The sequence below is a fragment of the Hyaena hyaena genome, unplaced genomic scaffold (genome assembly GCF_003009895.1).
Source record: "Hyaena hyaena isolate Hyena2069 unplaced genomic scaffold, ASM300989v1 scaffold_47, whole genome shotgun sequence".
Taxonomy (NCBI): domain Eukaryota; kingdom Metazoa; phylum Chordata; class Mammalia; order Carnivora; family Hyaenidae; genus Hyaena; species Hyaena hyaena.
Window position 1 is genome coordinate 197191 of NW_024080679.1, and position 26706 is coordinate 223896.

At 37.9% G+C, this 26706-nt stretch overlaps 1 protein-coding gene and 1 pseudogene across 3 annotated transcripts in view; both read right to left on the reverse strand.

Moving 5' to 3' along the window:
- Positions 1-1564: 1564 nt before the first annotated feature.
- LOC120230789 lies at positions 1565-8903 on the reverse strand (annotated as a pseudogene).
- A 6427-nt stretch (positions 8904-15330) lies between these two features.
- Positions 15331-26706, reverse strand: part of RELCH (RAB11 binding and LisH domain, coiled-coil and HEAT repeat containing) — a 112374-nt gene continuing 100998 nt past the window's right edge. For 2 of the 3 annotated variants that reach the window (XM_039230516.1, XM_039230515.1), the window contains exons 28-29: positions 25597-25667; positions 20002-20389 (exon numbers count right to left, since the gene is read on the reverse strand). In XM_039230516.1, the coding sequence (XP_039086447.1) occupies positions 20269-20389; positions 25597-25667 (192 nt within the window). In that variant the 3' untranslated portion in view covers positions 20002-20268. Of the gene's footprint in view, positions 15717-20001; positions 20390-25596; positions 25668-26706 lie in introns of those variants that run through there. The other variant, XM_039230517.1, reaches the window with a different exon arrangement.

A 26706-nucleotide genomic window follows, 5' to 3' on the forward strand; every position in this document is an offset into this window, starting at 1 on the left:
TTTACTTTATTATTTTATTATTTTCTTTTTTCTTTTATAGTTTATTGTCAAGTTGGTTTCCATATAACACCCAGTGCTCATCCCCACAAGTCCCTCCTCCATGCTCATCACCTCCTTCCCCTCACCCATATACCCATCAGCCCTCAGTTTGTTCTTAGTATTCAAGAGTCTCTCATGGTTTGCCTCCCTCCCTCTCCCCAACTATTTTTGTCCCCTTCTTCTCCCCCATGGTCCTCCGTTAAGTTCCTCCTAATCCTCGTATATGTGCAAACATATGGTATCTGTCCTTCTCTGCCTGACTTATTTCGCTCAGCATAACACCCTCAAGGTCCATCCATGTTGCTACACATGGCCAGATTTCATTCTTTCTCATTGCCACGTAGTATTCCATTGTGTAGATAAACCACATCTTCTTGATCCATTCGTCCGTTGATGGATATTCAGGCTCTTTCCATGTTTTAGCTATTGTGGAGAGTGCTGCTATGAACACTGGGGTACATGTGCCCCTATGCATCAGCACTCCTGTATCCCTTGGGTAAATTCCCAGCAGTGCTATTGCTGGGTCATAGGGGAGTTCTAGTGTTAATTTCCTGAGGAACGTCCACACTGTTCTCCAGAGGGGCTGCACCAGTTTACATTCCCACCAACAGTGTAGGAGGGTGCCCGTTTCTCCACATCCTCGCCAGCATCTAGAGTCTGCTGATTTGTTCATTTTAGCCACTCTGCCCAGCGCGAGGTGGTATCTCAGTGTGGTTTTGATTTGTATTTCCCTGATGATGAGGGATGCTGAGCATCGTTTCCTGTGTCTGTTGGCCATCTGGATGTCAAAGAGGACATATTTTAGACAAGACGTGTGTGTCTGGGCAAAAAAATCGAGGACTGTGTTTTGTCGTGACTAATTGTATGACACGTTATTTTAGTTTCTGTTCTGTGGGAAGTGTAGAGCATTCCAAGAAAGGATTTTAATGTAGGCTTTTTGGGTTTTTTTGCATCCATGCTATTGATTGCTAAATGTAATCATCTGATCATGATGCTAAATAAATGTGTCTTTATAAAAATGTGCTGTGTAAAGTTAGTCTAGTCTGAAGCCATCTTGGTACCTCAACAGCGTGTGTCAGAAGTCCTTCAGGGAGGTACCAGGTTCCATCTGAAATTTACTTGCAACCTGCTTGGGAACCATTGTCTCCACCAACCTTGGTGTCGTTGAACTGACAGTTAATGTGCTGTGACCCGGAATTCTCCATGAAAAGGGTCACCCGAGCAAAGTCATGGAGTTTATTTGGTTATTCATATGACCGCATCCTATGCAATATAGCTAAACTGAACTCTGGTATCAGATAAAATTACAGATGGAATGAGAGCTTGTGTGTCATTCATTATCATGTGTAATCAAGAAATGATTTAATACCCTCTTGATAATAAAAAAAAAAAGAGACATCACTTTCGTTGACAAGTTAGGGCCACAATGGACAGCTTCACAGCACAGCAGAAGAGCCCCAGACAACAGAGTGTAAAATGGCAGCAGACAGGTTGCTACTCTTCACCCTCCTTGTCTCCCTCAGCACTATGCAACCTCCTCATAATGCTTCTCAGGGGCAGCCATGTCCCCATGAGCCACAGAAAAATCTCTTTCCTCCGTGCCCTCATCCACATACCAGTGAACAAAGGCATGCTTGCCATATATCAGATCGACCTGTGGTCCAGTCAAGGCCAGGGCTCAGCAATGGCTGTGCTGCTGCTCCACACGGCTCGCTGTACTTGAACCAGATCACCAGAACCACCACGGCAGGCTGGTGATTAATGCCGACTTTGAAGCCTGTGGTGCACTAGTCCACAAACTGGATGGTACACTTGGCCTTGATAGTGGCAGTGGCAACACATTTTTGAGAATCCTGTCGCCATGGTCCAACAGGCATTAAGCCATGTATTTACCATGGCAAGGGGCCCATTTTGCCATCTGGTTGGCTGGCTCAGAGCATGCCTTGGTGATCTCTGCTACAGTAAGCTGTTCATGGTAGGCTTTCTCAGCAGAGATAATGAGGGCATCTGTGGCCAGAGAGAAGTAAATGTGGGCATAGGGCACCAGGTTGGTCTGGAATTCTGTCGGACCAACATTCAGGTCTTCATCAAATCTGAGCAAGAAGTAATGGACGACACGGTTTTGCCAATAAGATGGTTAAGGGTAGTGTGGGTTGGGTGTTGGGTATTGATGTCATAGATGGCCTCATCATCTACCGTGAAGGCACAATCACAGTGATCCAGGGTGGTGTGGGTGGAGAGGATGGAGTTGTAGCGCTCCACTCTAGCCGTGCAGACCTGGGAGCTTGGCTAAATAGAGATGTCCAGCTTGGACTTCTTGCCATAACTGACAGGTTCCATCAGCAGGGAAGGGAACCCAGAACAAGTATCCCCACAAAACTGGGGAAAAACCTGTGCCCTGATGGACGAATTTGGTCCATTGACCAAGGAGGTCATTGATTTCCTTGCCAATGGTATAGTGCCCACCGCCATACTTATTGGCAGCATCTTCCTTGCCTGTGATCAGCTGCTCCGGATAGAAGAGCTGGTGGCAGGTGCCAGTGCAAACTTTGCACCTGTCCCCATGAAGGTGTTGAAGGAGTCATTTCCTCCCACAATGGTCTTGTCGCTTAGCATCTGGTCATCAGGCTGGAAGCCCGTTCCAGGCAATAGAGGTGGCAGCAGTCATTGCCCATTTGGACACAGGCCTGGCCAACATGGATGGAGATGCCTGAGACTTTATAGGGCTCTGTAGGGCTGGAGAAGGCGAGGGGACGGCGCCAAGGATCCCCCACTGACAGACAATTGGGGGAGGGGGGAGAGTAGAAGCGGAGAGAGGCAGGCCAGCCCAGAGGAAGCAATGTACGCCCACCCTCCCTGCCCGACACTCCGCCGCGGAGAGGAGGGCTGACCTCAGACACTGTCCTGGCCCGGGCGCCCCGCCTCCGAGGTCCCGTACCCACTGCCCGGGCCCTTCGAGGTTGGTCGCCTCCGCCCGAGGGGGCATGACGCTGCTTGGTGGGTTCAAAGGTTCAAAGCAAACTTCTCGGAAGGAGTCTGATCTGGGAAGGGGAGGAGACGTCCTGGGGCCCCAGACGCGCGGGTGGGGCGGGGAAGAGGGCGGAGAGGGCTGGAGGAGGGAGAAGGGTCCGCCCCATCCCGTCGTGCGTGCGTGCGTGTGTGTGTGTGTGTGTGTGTGTGTCTGGGGGTGGGGTGGGGGGGCGCTTCAGGAAGGCAGAGCCCGGGGGAGGAAAGGCACCAGGTAAAGGAAGCCCCGGCCAGAGCCTCGGGGGTGCAGACTCTCCCGCTGTGCGCCTCTCGGTCTCCGGGGCCTGGACCCTCCCCTTAAGTTTAGATCCATTTAAAGTGACAGCGTATAACTCGCTCTTGCTTTTTCATTTAATCCATTGGATAGTTTCTATCCTTTGACTGGAGTTTTCAGACCATTCGCATTTGACGTGATTATAGATATGGTGAAACTTGAGTCTACTGTCTTGCTATTCGTTTTCTGTTTGCTCCACCTTTGGTCTCTGTTCCCATCTCCTTTTGGATTATTTTTTAGGATTCCATTTCTCTCCACTGTTATCTTATTTTAGACACGTCCTTGTTTTATTTTATTTTAATTTATTTTAATTTTATTTTATTTTATTAGCTCTGGGCTTACAATATGCACCTAATAACTTAACCACAGTCTATCTTCAAATACAATTCTGCCACTTCAGATTAGGACCTTGGAAGAGCATACTTCTGTTTCCATCCTGGCTTTGTGCTGCTACATGGAGTCCCAACTCCCTACTGTGCCGCAGCCTGGTTACTTTTGTGCTTTTGGAAGGCACTCCGGGAGTATCGATTAAAAATAAAAATTAAAAGTGTGACTATCCTTTGACAAGTCAATTCCGTGTCTGAGAATCTAATCTATTAATACATAAAGAGAGACATACAAGGGTGTTTATTTACCTTAGCATGTTTGTAAAACCACAAAGAGAAAAAACATGAGTGTTCATGGAGAAATGGCAAAATCCAATCGTGTTGACCGTAGGATCAACTATCACACAGCGATTTAGGGAAATCAAGTGGTTTTGGGAAGACGTCTACTGCATACTAAGTCAAAGAAGCAAGTTACAGAGTAATATCATCCCATGTTTGTAAACATAAACGTGATTTTATTTACATATGCAAAGGAAGTTTCTAGAAAGACAATAATGACAGCAAACACCAATAGCATCCTTAAACATGCAAATTCATTTAATGCCTGCAATTGCCTTGTAACGAATATTATTATTAGTCCCATTTTACACATTAGGAAACTGAGGCACCGAGTGGTGAATAACTTGCCTAGGGTCACTTGCCAATAGTGGCAGAGCAGGGATTCAAACCCTGGCTGTTCTGGCTCTGGAGTGTTCTCCGGCTTCACTAAGCACCAGCTTTTTAATATCAAGTGAGTTGCAGAAGGGAAAGGAGATGCTTTAGTTATGTGGCCTGATTGTCTGGAATGTGGAGACAGGCTTTCTAGAAAAAGTAGTAGGGTGAATGGCAGGCGAGGACTGGATTTGGCTACAAGGGGCAGACTTGTGAGAGAGGGTGCTTTCACTGTGGCACTTCACGAGAAGTACCAGTTTGTTCCGGGCACATTTCCAACATTAGCCCCTTCTTTTCTCAAAAAAGATGAAACGACTTAAACTTCTGCTTGGAAAGCCCCAGAGGTGAGTGTGCTGGTTTTGGAAGCACTCTGAACAATAGCATGCCCATGTTAACACATTAAATCAACTGGTGGGGGGGGGGGGGGGGGAGGAAGCTTAATTTAAAAACAACTATAAATTACTCTTTGAGAACTCTGTTCCTATACTTACAGAATAATTCACATAGTTTATAAATATTAATGTAGAATACCATTTGTTAACAAAAAAATCCATCGCAGTGGGCCTGAGGATGATTTCTTTTCTATAGCATTCTTAGGAGGAACATGGACGTTATCTCAAATACGATCTTTCTCTTAAGTGAAGGATGCACTATTATAGCCAAAGAGGTTGCTCAGCATTTACAGAAATGATTTTAAATGTTCCTTATGACTGAAGAAAGCCCAAAAGAGTAACTAAATTTTGGTTATATGTAATAAATGTAAAATACATTTTAAATATTTTAATATTTAGTAAAGTTACATGTTTCTGATTTTTAAAAAGTAATCAGGTGACAATGAATGTTACTTACTCATACTAAGGAAACACAAGGTATAATATGCAAATGCAGGAATCATCGGTTTATATGAAAACTTTTTTATATGGATAGGATGCATCTCAACCTGGAAACCCCCACTACTTCCCACTTCTGCATGAATCGCTTAATTTTCAGATTCAAAAAGGTAACAAGGTATAGCTCTCATTTTTGTTTCCAGAGGATGGCTTTTAAGTCTTCTATTACATCTTAATGTAATATTTTAATCTTAATGTAACACTGTAATCTTTGTTTAGGCAGCAGAAAACAGAGGCATGATCGTGTTAATGCAATCTTTATTTTTTGGCATGGTGATATAAAAACAGTTACTGTGACTGTGGGAAGGAGCCAAAGAGAATAGATGAAAAAAGCAAAGTTATAGATAGAAGTAAACATAGGACTTTACAAATCTTTCTTTCAGTGAAAACTTACTAATAAATACAAAGGTTTTTATTACCTTCCCTGTTCCGTTCTGTTCTTCTTCTCATTTTGCCTAAGCAATACTTTTTAAACAAAAGTAAGGCATTGATAAGTCAGTGTCCATTCAGAGATAAATTAAGGTGCATGCTATCTGGTGAGATATGAGACCCAAACATAATATGAAAATTTGTGAGAAACTTTGAACTGTATACATGGAAACCTATCTTGCTTGCTTTGGTGTACAAGAATATTTTTTAGTTTTACTGATTTGGCATTCAAAATAAATGAATTTCTGAACAGTAAAACTAGTAGGTATCGCTACTTTTGGATATTTTTTTACAGATAAAATGGTTTCAAGTGGAAACAGAGATCATTTATGTTTCCTCTGCTTCCCTTCTTCTTAACCCTAATGGGATGATGGAGAAAGTAGCTGTCTGTCCCTTACATATGAACAAAAGGACAGGTATCATCCCACAGGCTGAGGGCAAAGTTCTACTTTCAGACTGGTCAGTTTCAGACTGGCCACAAAAGACAATGGATGCTGCCATCTAGATTGACACAGAATGTTTTCTTTTTTTGATAGTACTTTTATTGAAGTAGAACGTACATAAAGTATACAGTGTGGCTGACTGTCATTAAATGGAGATGTAAATAGAGCCTGTTTCCAAACCACGAAGTAGAACATTACCAGAACTCTGAAAACCCCTTTAATCATTACCCCTCACCCTTCTGGATAGATTTAATTATAATACCAGTGATTCACTTTGTCTGCTTCTGGACTTTACACAAATGGAGTCTGCACTGTAGCATTATCTTGTGTATGGCTTTTGTTCATTACTGTTTGTGAGCATCACTCAGCTCACTATTGTACAGTCCTCTGTTGTATGAATAGATTACACTGTGTTCATCATTTCACTGATGAAGGATAGTTGGGTTATTTCACATGTTGGATTCAGAGTGCTAATATTTAGTTTAAGAGTTTACACATCTAAGAGATGGGCCTGTCTTATTCTTTCTGAATTAGGTCAAGTTTTGGTGTCGGGATGTTGCTTGGCAAGACTGTGAAGAACTTTGAAAGGGTGTGTAAGAATGCCATTACTTTTTTCTTAAGTAATTGTTAGAACTCACTGATGAAGCCATATGAGCACTGAGGTCTCTTTGTGGCACAGTTTGAAACCACAAGTTCCATTTCTTTAATGGATCTAAACTACTGAGATTTTGTTTCTTCTTGTGTTGTATTTTTAAAGTTTTGTTTTTGTTTTTTATTATTTATTTATTTAAAGAATTTTAATGTTTTATTTATTTCTGAGAGAGAGAGAGAGAAAGAGACAGCATGAGCAGGGGAGGGTCAGAGAGAGAGGGAGATACAGAATCTGAAACAGGCTCGAGGCTCTGAACTGGCTGTCAGCACAGAGCCCGATGCGGGACTCGAACCCACGAACCGTGAGATCATGACCTGAGCTGAAGTCAGACGCTTAACTGACTGAGCCACCCAGGCGCCCCATTTTTGTTTTTTAAAGTAGGCTCCACGTCCAACATGGGGCTAAAACTCACAACTCTGAGATCAAGAGTCACATGCTCTACCAACTAAGCCAGCCAGCTGCCCTGCTGTGTTGGTTTTGGTAAGGAGTTTGTCTTTTGTTATAATAGGAATATGTCCTTCCATCTTAACTTTTTAACTTTATTGGTACTATGAGGGATTATTTTCCTTTTGTTTGAATAATTTCTTATGGTGTTTCATTTGGTGTGCATCTGCTGGTAATAATTTCTGTGTTTTGGTGGGGTGGGTGAGAATTGTATAAAAATATCTTAGTTCAACTTCATTTTAAATGTTTATTTATGGGGGGGAGGGGCAGAGAGAGAGAGAGAGAGAGAGAGAGAAAATCCCAAGCAGGCTCCCTGCACTCTCAGCACAGAGCCTGACATGGAGCTCGATCTCACGAACCAGTAAGATGATGACCTGAGCCGAAATCAAGAGTTGGACGCTTAGCCAACTGAGCCACCCAGGTACCCCAGGAATTTCATTTTAAAATGTATTCTTGCTGACTGTAGAATTCTAGGGCAGCAGCTATTTTCTTTCAGCATTTTAAAGACATTATTCCTTTGTTTTCTGTTGGTAAGTAAGCTATCAGTCTTAAAGTTGCTGCTTTTCAGATTTTCCCTTTGTATTTGGTTTTCAGCAGGTTTACTATTAATGCACACAGGCTTAGTTTTCTTCGAATCTCTCTTGGTTTATGGTTCTCATTGACCTTGATGGTTTTGGTCAGTTTGAGAGAATTCTCAGCCATTTGCTTGTCAGATAATATTTCTACCCATTCTCTCTTTTCTCCTTCAGCATCTTAGGACTTTTAGCCTCTTTTCTGTGTTTTGCATTAAAAAAAAAATCTGTGCTGCTTCCTGTTTCCGGTTCTGCATTTCTGCACAAAGGGAATTTGGAAGTTAACACTCTGTCCTAACAGCAAGTGAAAAGCTGAATAAACTGGAAAATCAACAAATCTTCTTAAATCCCTAAGAGAAGTGAGGTCACAGGGCACACCACTGCCCCCCAAAATTGGAGAGACTGATAGGCAAATACAGAGTCACAAGTGACCAGGTTAGCCGCTCATGAGCTAAAACCTCCATGGGAATAAGTGCCGGGGCAGGAAGACCAGAGGTGTAATTGATGACTTGCAGGCTCAGCGTGGAGGCCCAGTGTGGACAAGTCTGAGTCAAAAACTGCAGGGGGACCCAGTTGTAGTGGCCCCCTCCCCCCACTTTTGTAAGTTTTGCTTCCAGGAGCTCAACCAGGTTCTCACAGTAAATACCAGAGAAAAAATCTCCTTGGCAGAGGGAGAGGAAAAGGAACCATTCTGAAATAAACCAGAGTACTCTGTTTTTCTTAATAAGGATTGTGCTCAGGGGAAACTAGTTAACCAGAGCCTAACCTGGCAAGGGGACTTCTCAGATTCCAGCCCATTCTCACTGTCCTGTCCCACCTCAGGGGGAGAGAAAAACTGAGACATGCCTTTTAAATTCACAGTCCAGAGGCAGAGGCTCACAAAAGACCAAGACCTAACCGCAGGATGACAATATTTCCACTACTCCTGCACAACTTACTAACTTATTATGTATTTACCTGGCACATAGTATCTGGCTATCAAGAAAAAGTTGCAAGGCATACCAAATAGCAAAAATTGGAATTGGCAGAGACGGAGCAAGCAACCAGACATGGCAGGGATACTGGAAGAATCAGACTGGGAATTCAAAATAACCATGGCGAGTATGCTAAGGACTCTGATGGACAAAGTAGACAGCATGCAAGAACAGATGGGCAACGTAAGCAGAGATATGAAAATCCCAAGAAAGAACCAAAAGGGAATGCTAGAGATAAAATACACTGTATAGAAGAGTGCCTTTGATAGGCTTATTAACAGGTTGGACACGGATGAGGAAAGAATCTCTGAACTTGAAGACATCTCAAAAGAATCTGGCTGGCTCAGTTGATAGAGCATGCGACGCTCCATCTCAGGGTCTTGAGTTCGAGCCCCACTTTGGGCATGGAGCCTACTTAAAATAAAAATTAAAAAAAAAAAACTTGCAGAAATGAAACACCAGAAAACAAACAAAAGCAAAAACAAACAAACAAACAAAAAAACCACCCAGAACAGAATATCCAAAACTGTGAGACAATTATAAAATTGCATACCAGAAGAGGAAAGGGAGAAAGAAACAAAGGAAATATTTGAAACACTAATGAGTGAGGATTTCTCCAAATTAATATCAGATGTCAAACCACAGATCTAAGAAGCCCAGAGAATACCCATCAGGATAAAGGCCAGAAAAATACATATAAGTGTATTATTTTCAAATTACAGGAAAATTAAAGATAAGACAAAATCCTGAAAGAAGCGGGGAAAAAACAACTTACCTACAGAGGTAAGAACGACCTCCAACTTCTCAGAAACCATGAAAGTAAGAGAAGAGAGAAGAGATGGAAAGTATTGAAATAACTCACCAACTTAGAATTCTGTAACCTGTGAAATTACCCTTCAAAAGTGAAGGCGAAATAAAGACTTTCTCAGGTAAACAGAAATCAAATGTATTTGTTGCCAGTAGACCTGCTGTACAAGAATTGTTCACAGTTAGAAGGAAAATAATACTGGCCAGAAACTCAGATTTCTATAAAGAAAGGAAGAGCACCAAAGTAAAAATAAGTGAAGGTAAAATAAATATTTTCTTACTCTAACAGATAACTTTTTAAAAAATAATAATATCAACAATGTGTTTATGTATGCTTATGCATATTATATAAATATGCTTACATATAAGTGAAATGAATGACAATATTAATACAAGGAATGAAAGGAATTAGGCTTATTAGGCTTATTTTGCTATTATAAGTTATAATAGAACCTGTTGAAACAGTGTTCTGTGAGAGTGGACTTAATTAGCTATAAATATATATTGGAAACGCTGGTAAAAAAAATAGTAAAAAAAAAAAAAAGAAGTAATGGGGCATCTGGGTGTCTCAGTTGGTTAGGCATCTGGCTCTTGATTTGGCTCAGGTCAAGATCTCACAGTTCATGAGTTCAAGCCCCACATTGGGCTTTGTGCTGAGGACACGGAACCTGCTTGGGATACCTTGTTTCTCTCTTTCTCTGTCCCTCCTCTGCACATGCTTTCTCTCTCTAAAATATTTAAAGAAAAAAGAAGTAAAATTGATAAGCTAATAAGAAAGAAAATGGAATCATATAAAATTCTTAATTAAAACCACAAAAGGAAAAAGAGTGGGAGACAAAAATATGAACAGAAAACAAGAGCAAGAAGTAGAAAGCGGTACCAAATATGAGGGAGATATTAATCCAACTATATTAAAACTTTGCACCTCAATGGTCTAGATGCACCTGTCAAAAGAGATTGTGAGAGTAGATCAAAAAACAAGACCTAACTATATGTTATCTATCAGAAACCCACTCTAAATAAAAAGAACATATGTAGATTAAAAGTGACTGGATGGAAAAAGATATACCATGTTAACACTAATCAAAAGAAAGCAAGAGTAGGGGTGCCTTCAGTAGGTTAAGTGTCTGACTCTTGATTTTGGCTCAAGTCATGATTCTCATACTTTGTGAGATTGAGCCCCATGGTGGGCTCTGCGCTGATAGTGTGGGAGCCTGCTTGGGATTTTCTCTTTCTCTTTCTGTCAAAATAAATAAGTAAATAAACTTAAAAAAAGAGAAAAGCAAGAGTAGCTATATTAATTTCAGACAGAGGAGACTTCAGACAAAGGAAAGTTATCAGGGTAAAGAGGGGCATTAGTAATGATAAAGGGATAAATTCTTCAAGAAGACAAAACAATACTAAAATGGTTATGTGCCTAACAACTGAGTGTCTAAACACATGAGGCAAAAACTGATATAGCTGTAAGGAGAAATAGATGAATCCGCTATTTTAGTTGGAGGCTTCAACTTTCTCAGAAATGGACATAAAATCAGTAAGGATATAGTTGAACTGAACAACATATCAGCTGGACATAATTGATGTCTGTAGACTATTTCATTCAATGACAGCAGAAAACACATTCTTCACAAGCTCACATGGTACAGTCATCAAGGTAAACTGCATTCTGGGGCATAAAACACATCTTAACAAATTCAAAGAATAGAAATCAGAAAATGTCTGCATTCAGATCATGATGGAATTAAACTGGAAATCAATAATGAAGATACATGGAAAATTCCAAGATATGTGAAGATTAAACAATTTCTACATAACACAAGGGTCAAAGAAGAAATCTCAAGAGAAATTTAAAAATATTTAAATGAAATGGAAAAGGAAAACACAACTTATTAAAATTTGTGAAAGGCAGCAAAAAACAGTACTTAGTGGGAAATTTACAGCATTGGATAAATATCTCAGAAAAGAAGATAGGTCTAAAATCAGTCATTTAAACTTCTACCTTAAGAAACTAAAAAAACAAAACAAAATTAGATTCAAAGTAAACAGAAGAAAAGAAAACAATAAGAATTAGAACAAAAAATTCAGTGAAATTGAAAACAGGAAATCAATGAAAAAAATAAAACCAAAAGCTGGTTCTTTGAAAAGAACAATAAAAACAATAAGCCACTCATCAGGCTAACTAAGAAAAACAGAGAGAAGGCACACATTACTAATATCAGAAATGAAAGAGAGGACATCACTACAGATCTCATGGACATTAAAAGGATACTAGTAAAGGAATACTGTGAACAACTCTATGCACACAAACTTGATGACTTAGATTAAATGCACCATTTCTGGGATGCCTGGCTGGCTCAGTTGGTAGAGCATGGGACTCTTGATCTTGGGGTGGTATGTTTGAGGCCCACATTGGGGACAGAGATTATTTAAAGAAAAAAAAAAAGAAAGAAATAGACCAATTCCTTGAAAGATACAATCTGCCAAAACTTACACTCAGAATAGACTTATATTAAAGAAATTGAATCAAAATATTAAGACTCAAAACAGAAAACACTAGGTCTAGATATGTTTACTGATGAATTCTGATCAAAATTTAAGGAAGATATTATACTACTTCTCTGCAGTCTCTCTCAGGAGATGGAAACTGAAGGAATACTTCCTAATTCATTCTAGAAGGCTAGCATTACCCTAATACCAAAACCAGACAGACATTACAAGAAAAGAAAACTACAGAACAATATGTCTCATGAATAGACTCCCACACAGTGAAAAATCTGCATGTAACTTTTGACTTCCCCAAACTTTACTAACAGCCTACCATTGACTGAAAGCCTTACCAATACCATAAACAGTTGACTAACACTATTTTGTATGTATATAATACATATTATATACCATATTCTTAGAATAAAGTAAGCTAGAGAAAAGACAATGTTGTTGAGAAAATCATATGGAAGAAAAAATACATTTACAGTGCTGTACTGTAAAAAAGAAAAAAATCCATGTCTAAGTGGGTCAATTGTAATTGAATCTTGGCTACCCCTAACACACCACTTTTCCTGCTAGGCTTTTAAGTGGAGGCTTTTTATTTTTGTTCTCACACTCTGGTACCTTGCAGCCTGGAGGCAGAACAGGTATCTGATTTGCTTTTCATTTTTACTCCCAAAGGAAGTTTCTTTTTTTTTTTTTTTTAATGTTTTTTATTTATTTCTAGGAGAGAGAGAGAGAGAGAGAGAGCGTGAGCAGGAAGTTTCTAACCAGTTCGCCTACTTGAATATTCTTACTAAAACATATTTTACAAATTTTATTGGGACCCACTCCTCACTCCAATATTTCTTTTTCCCCCTCTCCAGTTTGGATTCTATGATCCATTGCTATAATCATTCCTTCACAAGTGGCTTTAATGTCCTTGTCCTTTCTCCTTCTCTGAAGCATCTAGAACCCAGTTCTGTTTTTAATTCTCTGTATACTTCATACCTGTTCCTGAATAGTTGTTCTTGGCTGGAGAAAAAAACAAAATTCACTTGTGTTATCTGTCTTTATTTAAAGCTTTTATTCAAATTCCAATTAGTTAACATAGATATAGTGAACTAGCCCTCTTTAAATTCATATTTAGTATTCTCAAATGGGCTGTCAAAAATAATCCAGCAATTCCCTCAGTAATTCCCTCTGCCATTCTCGAAGACAAACATTTCTGCCTTCTTTCTCTTCAAACCTCTAATACTTCCCATATGCCAGCCAAGGTAATTTCTTTACTTCATACCTCACTGAGAAAATAGAAGGAATTAAATGGAAACCCCCTAATCTTCCCACCACTGAATCTACCGAATCACCAAGAGCACCTCTGCTTCTCCCCTATTAAAATGGAGGCCAGTCCCTCCATGTGTGCTCTGAATCTCAACCTCTCTTGCCTTATCAAGGATTTCACTCTCAACAGTTTTTGCTTGTTACTTCTGCGGCATCGTCATCTTCTTTCGTTTTACTGGCTTGTTCGCATTAGCATATGAACATGACCTAACTGCTCCCATTACAAAAGAGACTAAACAGAGCGCTCCTTTGACCTCCTGTTCCTTTCTAGCTGGTACCAGCACCTCTGCTCCCCTTTATGGCCAATTGTTTTGAAAGAGCTGTCACCTCTAGTCATTGTCTCTCTTTAGCCCAGTCCAATCAGATTTGCATTTCCATTAATCTGCTGAAACTATTATTTTTTTTAAAAAATATTTTTATTTATTTCTAGGAGAGAGAGACAGCATGAGCAGGGGAGGGTCAGAGAGAGAGGGAGACACAGACTCTGAAATAGGCTCCAGACTCTGAGCTGGCAGTCAGCACAGAGCCCGACGCAGGGCTCGAACCCACGAACCGCGAGATCATGACCTAAGCAAAAGTCGGACGCTTGACCGACTAAGCCACCCAGGCGCCCCACTGCTGAAACTATTATTGAGGTCATCAGTGACTTTTATCTTCGGTGGGTGTCAGATCTACCCTCATTTTGACATGTGAGTAGCAACTGACCCTGCTTAGAATGGCCTCCGCATTGCTTCCATGAAGCCACACTCCCTTGGCTTCCATCCTATCTCACTGTACACTCCTGATCCTTTTTGTAGTTCTTCTCGCTCTGTTGGATTGTGAAGTATGGGGAGTGTCCTAGGGTTCACATTTGGATCCTTTTCTCCATGATTCCTCTCTCCCCAGGTCATCTCATGAAGTCCCATGGCTCTATTGAAATACTCATGACTCCGTAATCTAGCCTGAGATCCAGACTCAGATAACGAACTTCTTCCTTGACATTTCCACAGATTAACTCTTAGATATTTTGAATTTAACACATTTAATACAAAATTATAGATTAACTCCCCAAACTTATTCTTTACTTCTTCACTATTGTCAGTACCCATTATTTTATTCAGTTATTGCAGGCAGAAATCTCACAGACATCTTTGGTTTTTCCCTCTCCTTCACTCTTCATATCCAATCTGTCATGCCAATTCTACTTCCAAATATGTTGGAGATCTCCTCCTTTCCCTCCGTTTTTGTCCAGACTGCCATCATCTCTTACTGGACTACTGCATTCGTCCATTAGCTTCTACTCCTCTCCTTTTCAAAGCATTCTTATAAAGCAGAAGTATATCTAACACAAATTGGATGAAATCATTCCACTACAACTATTCAGAGGCTTCCCTTTCTAACTTTTAACCTAGTGTACAAAGCCCTATATGATCTGGCCACAGTCACCTCCAATTTCATCTTTTGATAGTGTCTCAACTATATTGGTCATCCCCCCCCCCCCCCCCCCCCCCCCGCAGTTCCTTGAACATAGCACTATTTCTCATCTCATTCCTCTGTGCACATACTGCTCTTCTTTCTGTTCCTATTTTCACATGGTTAAAGCCTATTATTCTTCCTAGTTTTCAGGTGTCACCTCAGAGATGTCTTCCAAAGTAAACCATAAAGATAAACACCCTAACCAAAGTATGTTCTCCTCAGTCATTCTCTCTCCATTTGTTTGCTTCCCTGCCTGGCTGGCTGTAAGCTCTGCTCTAGTTCAGTCTTATTCATTGTACCCCTATGCCTAGCACAAAATAGGTATTCCATAAATGTACGATGAATGGTGAATGACTACAATCTTTAGAAAGGGATGGCCTCTCCACACTTACAGATCACTTGGAAGACTTGATGAGATCTGTTGATAAAAGGGTTTGCCCAGAGAACCAGATATGAATAGAAGCTCTGTGCATACACACGTGGCACAACTCTTTAAGGGACTTTTATTTATTCCATATTTTCTACCTTGGATATAACCTCACTATAAGAAACAAAGTCACATACTTTGCTGAGGTCAAGATGCACAAGATTACACAATTCTCCTGATCAACAACATATAATAGCTCTATGAAAAAAAAACTTTAGGATAGTTTGGCATGTAGTCTCAGTAAATTCATGCTGTTTTGAGGGATTCATAAATCATCCCTTTACTCTAATTGGCAAACTTAAATGGAATTGGTATCAAGCTGTTATTCATTAATTCATTCAATTAATGTTGAGTACTTATCATACACCAGGCATTCTTCAAATACTGGAGACACATTGGTTGAAAAGGATAGACAATATTCTCTCTCATGGAGCTGAGTCTAGTGAAAGAGACAGACAATAAAAAAAAAAAAATGAGGATTGAGAAGAGTAATTATGAAGAAGACAACCAGGGTGATCTCAAGGAATTATAGGGGTTACTTTGGATTGAGTGGTCAGAAAGCCCAGAAGAGGCTTTCTACAGATTCAGAATGGTAATCCACATGTTGTAAAATCTCTAGGCTGTCATCTCTCCATGACTTTTTTGACGATGATTACATTACAACACTGTTAAGTGTTTCAGTAGTATGATAGCTAAAAGTAAATGGTCTTCAAATTTGATACGCAGTATTTACCTCCTAAGATCTGAATACTTTTGTAGTGTCTGCAAGAAACCAGGATTCTAACTTTTGAAATCACTGGTCAACAGTTAACTGAATCAAATATATACTAAGAGACATGAGTGAAGTTGCAAAGGGTAAAATCTTTTACAAGACCTAAATAATTATGTAATGAAAAATTAATTTATTGAACTAATTTACTTAGGCTTTTGAAAAAAATTAAGGACAAGATTTGGTAAACAGAAAGTAAAATTACCTTACCAGTCTTCACTAGGCTGGAAACTCTGGGAGTGGTTAAAAGTACGCAAAAGTAGCAATCAAAAGTGGGTTCTGCCTTCTATTGCAATTTTAGGTAAATCATGCATGTCATGGTAATCTATACACTTACTAGAAAATAAAAGTATAAATAAAACTAAACCCATGCTTTAGTTATTCCGTGGTTTAAATTTTTTAATTCTACTTTGAACTTTCATGATACCTCTCTAAGTGCTAAAGTGCTTTCAGGTTTACTATTACATAATTTTCATAAAGTTCTGTGAGTAATAGCATGTTATCATTTCCATGCTCTTTAATGGTAAGACAAAAAAGAATTTTTGTTAGAAAGGGAACTATACTTATAAAATTTATGTAAAAAAGAAATTAGAAAATGATTTATACTATCAAAAGCATTCACCTTAGGTTCAATACTTAATACATGACACAGAGATTTAGGACAGAGGAAGTTACAAATTTAAAGAATTGCCAAGTGATTATCAGGAATGAAGATAAACGTAGAATCAATGAGAAATTATTAGATTTATATTACTTAGGAATATATACATTACATAAGGTACTTATAACATTTTCAGCTTCATTGAAAACGAATATCCTAAAAATATCTAAGGTTGCAAAGGCCAACAATTCAAAAGTAAGGGTAGTTTAAAAAATTTTAAAAGAGCAGACCATCAACAAATGATAACTGACAAAAAAATTAATATCTATAACATATAACACAAAATGGTGGTTTATAGACAACATAAATTATACTACATTAAAGTCCCTCAAGAAATTCTACTCATGCAGTGATCTTACTGAAATAAATATAATGGGTTAACCTTTAACCCCAATAAAAGGAAACTAAAATAGTATATACTCTTTCATATAGACATGCTTTGGACAGAATTTTCCAGCTATTATTGAAGACTCTTTTAAGGAAAGCAAATAATTTATATTTTTACCACACTGAACTAAAGGAATTATTTAATAAAACTTCTATTGTGTTAAGTTTGCGTTAACTGTCATGTTATGACTGGTGTGGTCCAATAGTGAATACGAATTTTTATTTGAAGATTTTTCTTAAACATGGAAACAAAGTAAACCATAAACAAGGCAATCAAAGCAAAGTTTCCTGTAGTTCTGACAGGAAAATATGAAAGACTGAAATGCCACTCAAGAGATTGTGACTAGAGTCCTAATTCCACAGATGAAATGCATGCAGACATCCATATGTAGTATGAAAATAGCCTAAAATCCAATTATTTTGCCACTATGTAGAAACCTACCAAATACATGTTTTATTAGTAACAAATATCTTTAATCTATTATTTTTCAAATACACTGAAATAAAATAGTAACAAAAACAAGCACACTGTAAGGTTACATTAGAACTTTCAAACACATATCTATTAATATGAAAAGCTAAGATTATTTCATGGTTTGCTTATGAAAGAGTTAACATCCAATACAAAGTTGGAATGTTGTTATCCAGCCAATCTGGAGAACTTTAATTAGAATTGCTAATTAACAACTCTTTAAACATAGACTCTTTCTACAAGAAATAGTTAAGATATTGGTGACCAGTACACGATATTCACTGCAGTTAGCTCTCACAGTTCAAAGATCAACAAGGTGTGTCCAGAGAAAGTTCTGTTCTTAAAGTTTCAGTAATGGTTGAAAATAGGTTATCTTAAATATTGGGGTCATGAAAAGACAATTCAATACAGAGTGATTTCACCTCCCCAAACTTTATCAGACTATTTATTTGAGCCTTTTTTTTTTCTGTTAGGAAATTTGACAGCAACTTGAATTGAGATTCCAGGCTCCTGGGTGGTTCAGTCAGTTAAGCCTCCGACTTCAGCTGAGGTCATGATCTCACGGCTCGTGAGTTCGAGCCCCGCATCAGGCAGAGTGATCACACAGTCTCAGTGATCACCGTGGGAAGTCTGTTTTGTCTTTAAATAATCCATGGTTTGCTTTAAAAATAACTGTGAGAATAAATGTGAAGTCTCATTGACATTAAGATATTTAAGAGCATAAGGGAGACTCCCTTGAAATATACTGTGTATCTTACTAGCTGTTGCTTTTTAAGGAAATCATTAGCATTTAGACAAATAGATTCATGAATTAATAAAAATAATTATATTAATTCATCTGGTAATGGATATGTTTATTCTACTGTATTTCAAAGCAAATGAGAGCCTTAACATTTTCTTTAAGTTGTCTCTGAAGTATATTAATTTTATAGCAACAATCTGTTTTTAGTAAAAGTAAACTAAATTAATAATTTATATAGATTCTATTCCTTAAATCACATATTAGTACATTTTAATGAATATATTCTTTCTCATTTCTTTCTGCTTGGATATAGGAGACATAGTGTTTCAAAATGAAAATAAATACACATAGCCAAAAACAAAACAAAAACAAATATGCAAAAACAGTTTATTTATAATAGATCAACATTTTTGACACGAAAGGTAGCCACTTTCAATTTCTCAGGAATGCCTAGAACCCAACAGTTTCTGAAAGCCTAATTTTAACAATTATTTCACTATAGGTAAAAGAAATAATTTCAGAATGAACTTTTTAAATGGCTTTGTCTATGGCAACTTATTTTATAAGCTTGAACAGGTGGTAAGCGAGCGTTCCCAGGAAGACAATGTAATCCAACTATGTTCCAAGTGTATTAAACTAGTTTATACAACAAACATGAGAATCACCTCTGTGCATCAACTGTGCTCAAACAAGAATTCTCTTTATCAAAATATTCATTTTTCAAAAAGGCCTCACATTAACCCCACACCAACCATCCCCCTTCTATGTCCAGTACCACTCTTCTCTACTTCAAGTGCATTAATTTATAGACAACTGTCAAATTCCGGTAGAACTGAACACTGACTTAAGACTCTATGTAATATATACCTAACACAAGAACAGTCACTGACTTTAAGGGACAAGGTGTTAACTAACCAATAATAATTTAGCTAATGTCATTTTTAGTTTAGAGGGGAAAAAAGCAGCCCCCAAATGTCCTTAACTTTCGGTACTTCTCGAAGACACATAATGAAAAGAATAGCTCTGAAATTAAAATCATTAGAAAATATCTTAAATAAAATATTTTACATAAATAAGTGTTAAATTTCAAATAGAAACCATGTTTCCCTGTGTATTTAAATTTGGGGAAAAATTTTCACAATTATTAGCTCTTCCTACTTACATTTACTTGTGAATGTTTAAATCTATTACACATCAGTTTGTAAAATTCACCTTGGTTACCACTCCCCATGTTTCTGTGCTGTCTTTCCTCAGGTAAGTCCATTATATGCATGTAAATGCTGGGGAGGTTTGAATAGCACTTAATGAATATTCATGAGAGCTCTGAAATGTGGAAAGTTTCATCATTATCTACTTACTGTAGGATCTGTAATTCAAATTCATCACAGCATTGTAAAATACTGTGTGAATGGAATGCATACAGTGCCTACAGACACATAAACTGAAGTCCAAAAGGCACAGAGTAATGCTGGTGGCTCTTTCTAGTCAGTTAAGAAACAATAAAAAGTCTGTATTATTCTTTCATAATTTAAATACTTAAGTAATCTCCACTTTTATTACTTTATAACAATGACTTCAAATTTACATTATTTTAAGTACCACTGTAATAGCTTAGTGTATAATACAGATATTTGCTAATATCCCATCCAAAAATTAAAAAAAAACTCTTCACTATATATATATATATATATATATATATAAAATTATTCTGAAAGACAAAAACACAGAAGAGGGACTCGGTACAGACTATAAACTCAACTTTCTATTACCACAGTTATAATTCCAAAATTAACAGATATACAGCAATAATCAAAAGCAGTGCAAATATCTTTGGAGGTTAGGATAAAATTATAATGCAAGAACATAAAACAAGAAAATAAAAAAGGCAAGTACTTCAAGTACAAGGAACCAGTCTGCTTGAGGTCCATCTTAGTGTTTACTGGGGGCTTCCTTCCTGCTTTTACTTCTTTCTCTGAAACACATTGGCCAACATGGCACCTGATGTTGTCAACTGGCCCATTTTGTTCAAAAACTTGGTCTTTGTATCTTCACTCACTAAGCTTGCAGCAATTGACATTGAGCTAGGAAAGAAATTTTAAAATTGAAGTAAAGCAATTAAAAAACTAAAATACCCATTTTTTTCAGTTCTTCAGCAGTAGAATAGTAATAAATACATTCTGAACTGGTAGCACAAAAGGGAAACTAATATTTGCAGAGAGGAGTTTTTATGTGCCCTATTAGGTCAGGAGCTTTCATGCTCATGGTGGACCCATGGATGAAGGAAGCAGTAGTGGTGAGGTCAGGAGCAAGTCTGGATGGAGACTGAATCTTGGCTCCTTCATTTACCAGTTGTGTGACCCCAGGCAAGGTATTTAATCTCATCTGTAATGTAATCCTCATCTGTTTCTATTACCTACCTCATAGGTCTATTAAGAATTATTTAAGTGTACAGTGCTTATTAGCAGTGCCAGGAATGTAGTAGCATGCTGTAAGTATCAATAGTTACTTATTATCAGCATCACTTCATTTAATCACAGCAACCATGGAAGATATTATCCCTATTTTCACAAATGAGTATATTAAATCACAGTGAGGTTTTATACTGTGCTGTTAACAACCCTGTGACGTATTACTTTTTTGTGGGTTGGGAGGGGGGAGAATGTCCCCAATTGCCAATTGCGTTAGTTTCAATCAACAATTTTAAACCCATTTTTTTTTTTGACCAACCCCCTGTATAGGTTAAATAATCTAAATAACTACTAAAGACTGCTAACTTATCACACCACCAAACAGAATACTGATCAAGTACAATTTTCAGTGATCCAACAATAAACCCACTTTACTGGCCTGTGGCTTTGGCCAAGATGCTTTAGATCACTCTGATTCAATTTCTTCAACTGAAAGATGCAGACTGCAATTACTATTGCAAAAAATCCTGAGGACTGAAGAAGGACAGTGAGTGGCGAGGTGCAGAGGCTGAACAGAGGTCAACTGAAACTACAGAAGCAGCGCGGGCTGCCAGCAAGAACTTCTCGTTTCCTGTAATCCTTACCGGTGTGCACTGTGAATGACTAAGTTAAATGCCAGCCCACGACTCCCATCTTGAAAATCTCTTCTCACAGCTCTTCCAGTACACAGCCTGGCCCTCCCCTGTCTCTTCTCTCCTGCTGCTTTTCTCTTCCCACAGAATAAACCTCCATAAGGCTCAACACCTGGTTCTTGGTTCTTCAGTCACAAAACTTATTCCTCAAGTTTCAAATATCATCTCCATTAAGAGGTTGGGAAAAGTCCCATAATACTCTCGTTTGTTAGATATCATCAAGCTTTTTTTTCGCCTCCTAACTTTAGAAATGACCTGCCATTTTTATTTCCTTATTTGTTAGTGGTTTTACCATTTTCCTCTCCTCCTAACACTGAATATAAATAATGGTTTCCTCTTCTATTTAAAACCAATAATCAAATACTCTGATTTTATTCTATGAAAACTCTATCATTTATTTTTATTCCGACTGACAATATCTTCCAACTAAATTACTCCAAGAGCCTTAGATCTGGTCTCCTTGCATGATCAGATAAACTTCTGGAATAATCACTTTTCCATATCCTACCCATTCTCAAACAGCTTCAATGGCTAATTACTACCTAACAACATAAAGTGTGCTTGGCATTCAAAAAAACGTAGCAATCTAATTCTTGTGTGTATGCATTTTTACCAACCATTACCGCTTAATTTCTAGACCCCCTTGAGTCAAGTTTGCTGAATTTAATGTTCAGAACATTCTTAACTTATCTCTGTCTTTCTATCCGGTGTCTAGACATCCTGTAAGTCTCAGTTCAAGTCCTGTCTTTTCTCTGACGCCTTTCCTTAGTGTTCTAGGCTTACAGTGCTGTTTTCTCCCTGCAGAATACTGTACGACGTAACGTAAGAATGGTTTCAGTTTGCATTGAGAAAAACAGGATACAGAGGTCAGATAATACTTGTTATTATCAAGTTTTAGTGATATTCTAAGGGGAGGGCAACAATGATGACAAAGAGTCTGGGACGTTCACTATGGAGAAGAGGAAATTTAGAAGACAGACACTAATGTTATGTGTACCAAATTAGATATAAATATGTATCTGCATAGCTGTGTATATTTGTATAGCTTTACTGATATACATCACAATCACTGGAAAGCTCTTTGAAAACACAGATGCTTTGGCCTAACCCCAGTTATTCTGATTCTTTCCTTATGGTATAAAGGACCCACGTATCTATTTTACACAAAGCTTTTCAAAGAACCACTGTATTACAGCATTTTTTCCTGAAGAGAAAGTTTACATTTTTATCCATTTTACAAAGGGGTCTGTAATGCTTCCCCACCGCTCTGCCAGATGATGAAACCTATTTTTTTTTTAATGTTTTCTATTTATTTCTGAGAGAGAGAGAGACAATGTGAGCAAGGGAGGGTCAGAGAGAGAGGGAGATACAGAATGTGAAGCAGGATCCAGGCTCTGAGCTAGCTATCAGCATACAGCCCGACATGGGGCTCGAACCCACAAACCGTGAGATCATGACCTGAGCCGAAGTTGGATGCTTAACCGACTGAGCCACCCAGGTGCCCCGAAACCTATTTTAGAGAGTAAACATTATAGAGACTTTAACTCAGGATATTTTTTTTTTTTTTGTTAAAAAATAGTTGTTAAAAATGAAATGGGTTGTCTTGTAAGGTAATATTGTGTTCTTCCTGAGAAATCTCAGATCTTTCCTTTATAATTGAAATCAAACCAGTTGCCATTTTTGTTGATTTTGGATCTGTAGAACTTCTTATATACCTGGCTTCTTATTTTTCACTTTTTATTTTTAAGTAATCCCCAATGTGGGGCTAGAACTCATGACCCTGAGATCAAGAGTCATATGCTCCACCAACTGAGCCAGCCAGGTGCCTCCTGGCTTTTCTTCTTCAAAAACTATATCCTAGAATATTCTCTCTCTCTCTCCTCATACCATTCCATTTGGCAAATTAATGTCGAAAGGACATAGGAAGTCATCTTGAAAAGTCTTGCAATGGCCAAAGATGGGATAATTTGGGCATCAAAAGAAAGGTAAGCACAGTGCATTGAATTACATCAAATATTTGAAAATACACTTGAACTGTATGATACTTGAACAAAACAAGTCACCATTAGAGGGTGAATCAATTCATTATTTTGGAAAACTGGTAAGTAAAGAGAAAGAACTGAACATTTACCTTGACTTTACTTAAAAAAACTCTATCACTGGGTAACTGTAGTACATATAGGGGAAGGTTTTCCCTCCTGAAGTATTCTAACTCACAAAGAAGAGTGGATGATAGAAATAGATATTTTAGTAATTCGCTCTTACTAAATAGTAATGTATTTACTTTAGTATTACATTTACACTAATGTAAATTAGTATTTAGTAAGAGCGAATTACTAAAATATCTAATTCTAACAAATATGTTATAAATATAGTAACAGCTAATGAATTAGTGGAGCTAGCAGTGATCATTAACAGATGCTACTATCACCAAAAAAAGAGAGAAGTAGACACTGTCTCTCTCATGAAAGCAGTCATGCAAAACAAAGAAACAAGCCCTGGATCTGATAAAGTCTCTAGATCCAGAACCAACAACCAAATTTATAGGAAATACAGAGGAACATGTTAAAACAACATGAGGGAAATGCAACCAACCAAATTCAGACTGTGGGAACCTCCACAGAACAAAGACTCAGTTTCTTCAATAAGTAAATTATATGAAGGAAAAAAAATGAGATAGAAGGGGAACCTATGAATTAAAACAGACTTAAGAGACGTGTCAACTAATTGCAACGTATGGAACTTTGGATCCTGCCTCAAAGAAACAGACTGTAAGGAAAAAAAAAACAACAAATCACTAAGGACACTTATGAAACAATTAGAAATTTGAACATAGGTTACATAGCTGATAACATCAAGGAGTTGTTATTTTGGTGTGATAATGACATTATGTCTTAAAAAAATAGCACTTATCTTTTTAGAGATACATACCAGAATATAGGAGGGGCATGGATGAAATAAAATATGACATGATAATTATTGAAGCTGAGTGATAAGTACATGGGAATTCACTGTTATTTATTTTATGTTTACTTGAAATTATCTACAGGTTTAAAAAAATAATATGGGAGATTTGAATAATGGGGAATATATGATTATAAAAATAAACTTTTTCTTTTTAGGAGTCATATAACTGAAACAATCTTGGGAAGTTATAAAGATATTTCTTCTCTTAATTCCTTATGCTAATTAATGAAATTTCATTTAGAATGTATTTCACATAGAATTCTTAATTTTGTCCCCAAAGTTTTTACATTTAAATAAGGCACCAAATAATCTTAATACTTAATGTATGACAAGTGAACAGAGGCGTTTGCTTTTGTGTTAGTTTTACAGATTTTGTGTCAGATTTGAAACCCATCAAAATATTTTTTATGGTTTTAAGTTTCCAAGGTTACAACTGTGGAAGAGTTCCTACCATCCCAGGAGGCTAAAGAAAGGTTCTTACATGCAGGTAGAGGTAAAAAGCTCTAAGCTTATGCATGTGGGGAAGAGGTTGGGGGTGTGGAGGGCTAATCAGTGTGAATGGGTAGGTATCAAGCCTGATAGGATGACACACTTATTCCTGGTAGTCAGCTTTATCAAGGAAAAGCCTTGGAGCTTTTTATGCCTAACAGAGTCTAATTAAGATTAACTGCTCAAGGTTATGTCAAAAGGCAAGGGCGCACATGGTCTATTTGTAAATTACTTCCTCTTCTGAATGCCCAACTTTACTCTTTCAAGTCTATGCTTACATTTTAACTTCAATGAATCTTTGAATTCTGGTTAGTTTGGTTAGGAGCATGTGAATGGAACATTCACAAAGTTTATAGTCCTTTATGCAGTCAATTAAGTGAGGCCTTACAACTCCAGTCTCAAATTTCTGTGAAACTATTTTGACCAGTGATTCCCAAATCCAGCTACCTACCACAATGTCTTTGGAAGCTTTAAAACATACAGATCCCTAGGCTGAATCAAATTGTTGGGAGGACGGCACAGAGCATGGGGTAGAGACCCACATTTTAAATTCCCCAGATAATTCTGATGCAGGTGGTTTATGAACTAGCATTCGATATCCGCTGATGTAAATAATTTTCTTACCTTCCCAATAAATGACTACAAAGTAACACAAAATAAAATACCCATTTATAGAAAATTTAGAGAAATTAAGGTTAATATAAAGCCTTAAAAAAAGAATTCATGTCTTACCCTTGAGGCTCTTGGACGGTCTTGTTCTCAACTTTTTGTTCACATTCCTTTATCATGGAACTTAAAATAACCTGATTTCAAAAAAAGGACTTTAGTTTAATATAGTTTACAATAGTGAAATGCCATTGTTTAATCTAAAGTTTTTAATTTAATTTTAATAGCCCCATAAACTATGATTAATTAAAAATGTAAAGTTTTGGCAGTTATCTCTGTAAAAGGAATTCACATTAGATTCCTATACTAGGTACAGAAATAGCTTTACTTATTTATTTATTTTTAAAATGTTTTATTTATTTTTTTGAGAGAGAGAGACAGATAGCATGAGCAGAGGAGGCTCAGACAGAGAGGGAGACACAGAATCAGAAGCAGGCTCCACGCTCTGAGCTGGCTGTCAGCACAGAGCCCGACTGACGCAGGGCTCAAACCCACAAACCAACCGTGAGATCATGACCTGAGCTGAAGTCGGACACTTAATCGACTGGGCCACTCAGGTGCCCTGGACAGAAACAGCATATAACCTAATAATTTATTTTGGTCTTCACTAACCTTCCTTCTGAATCTGATATCAGTTCTCCTTTAGCTTTCCTTACCATCTGCTGTTAAAAGTAAAAGTTGTGTATGTCCAGACATCTAACATATACACATACCATGGTTACACATTTTTTCCCCAGTAAAAGCTGTTCTGTTCCATGTGCTTTTGTTTTCTCTGGTTGCAAACAGCAAGATGTTCTATTGTGATGTCTAAAGCAGAGACCAGGTCTAGGTCTGCGGCTACTAAAATACAGTTGGGAATATAATGGGCATCTAAGAGTTAACATCAGTTTTGCATGGAGACTGAGTGAATGGTGGGAAGGGTGGAGGGATCTAAGCTGGTCTTCCAGTTGCTGGTAACCTCACCAGACACTGACTGGTCTTGAATATTCTTGGCCCATGTTTGGGTATGGAGGTTACTAAACAGGAAATATTTACTGTCACCTACTATGTGCCAGACACTTTTTTTAGATACAGAGAATGCACAAGACAGACAACATTCCTTCCTTATGGAGAGTGGATGTTCTTGACAATAAATATAAAAACAGGTAAGTTATGGGGCTTTGAAAAGAGTATTGA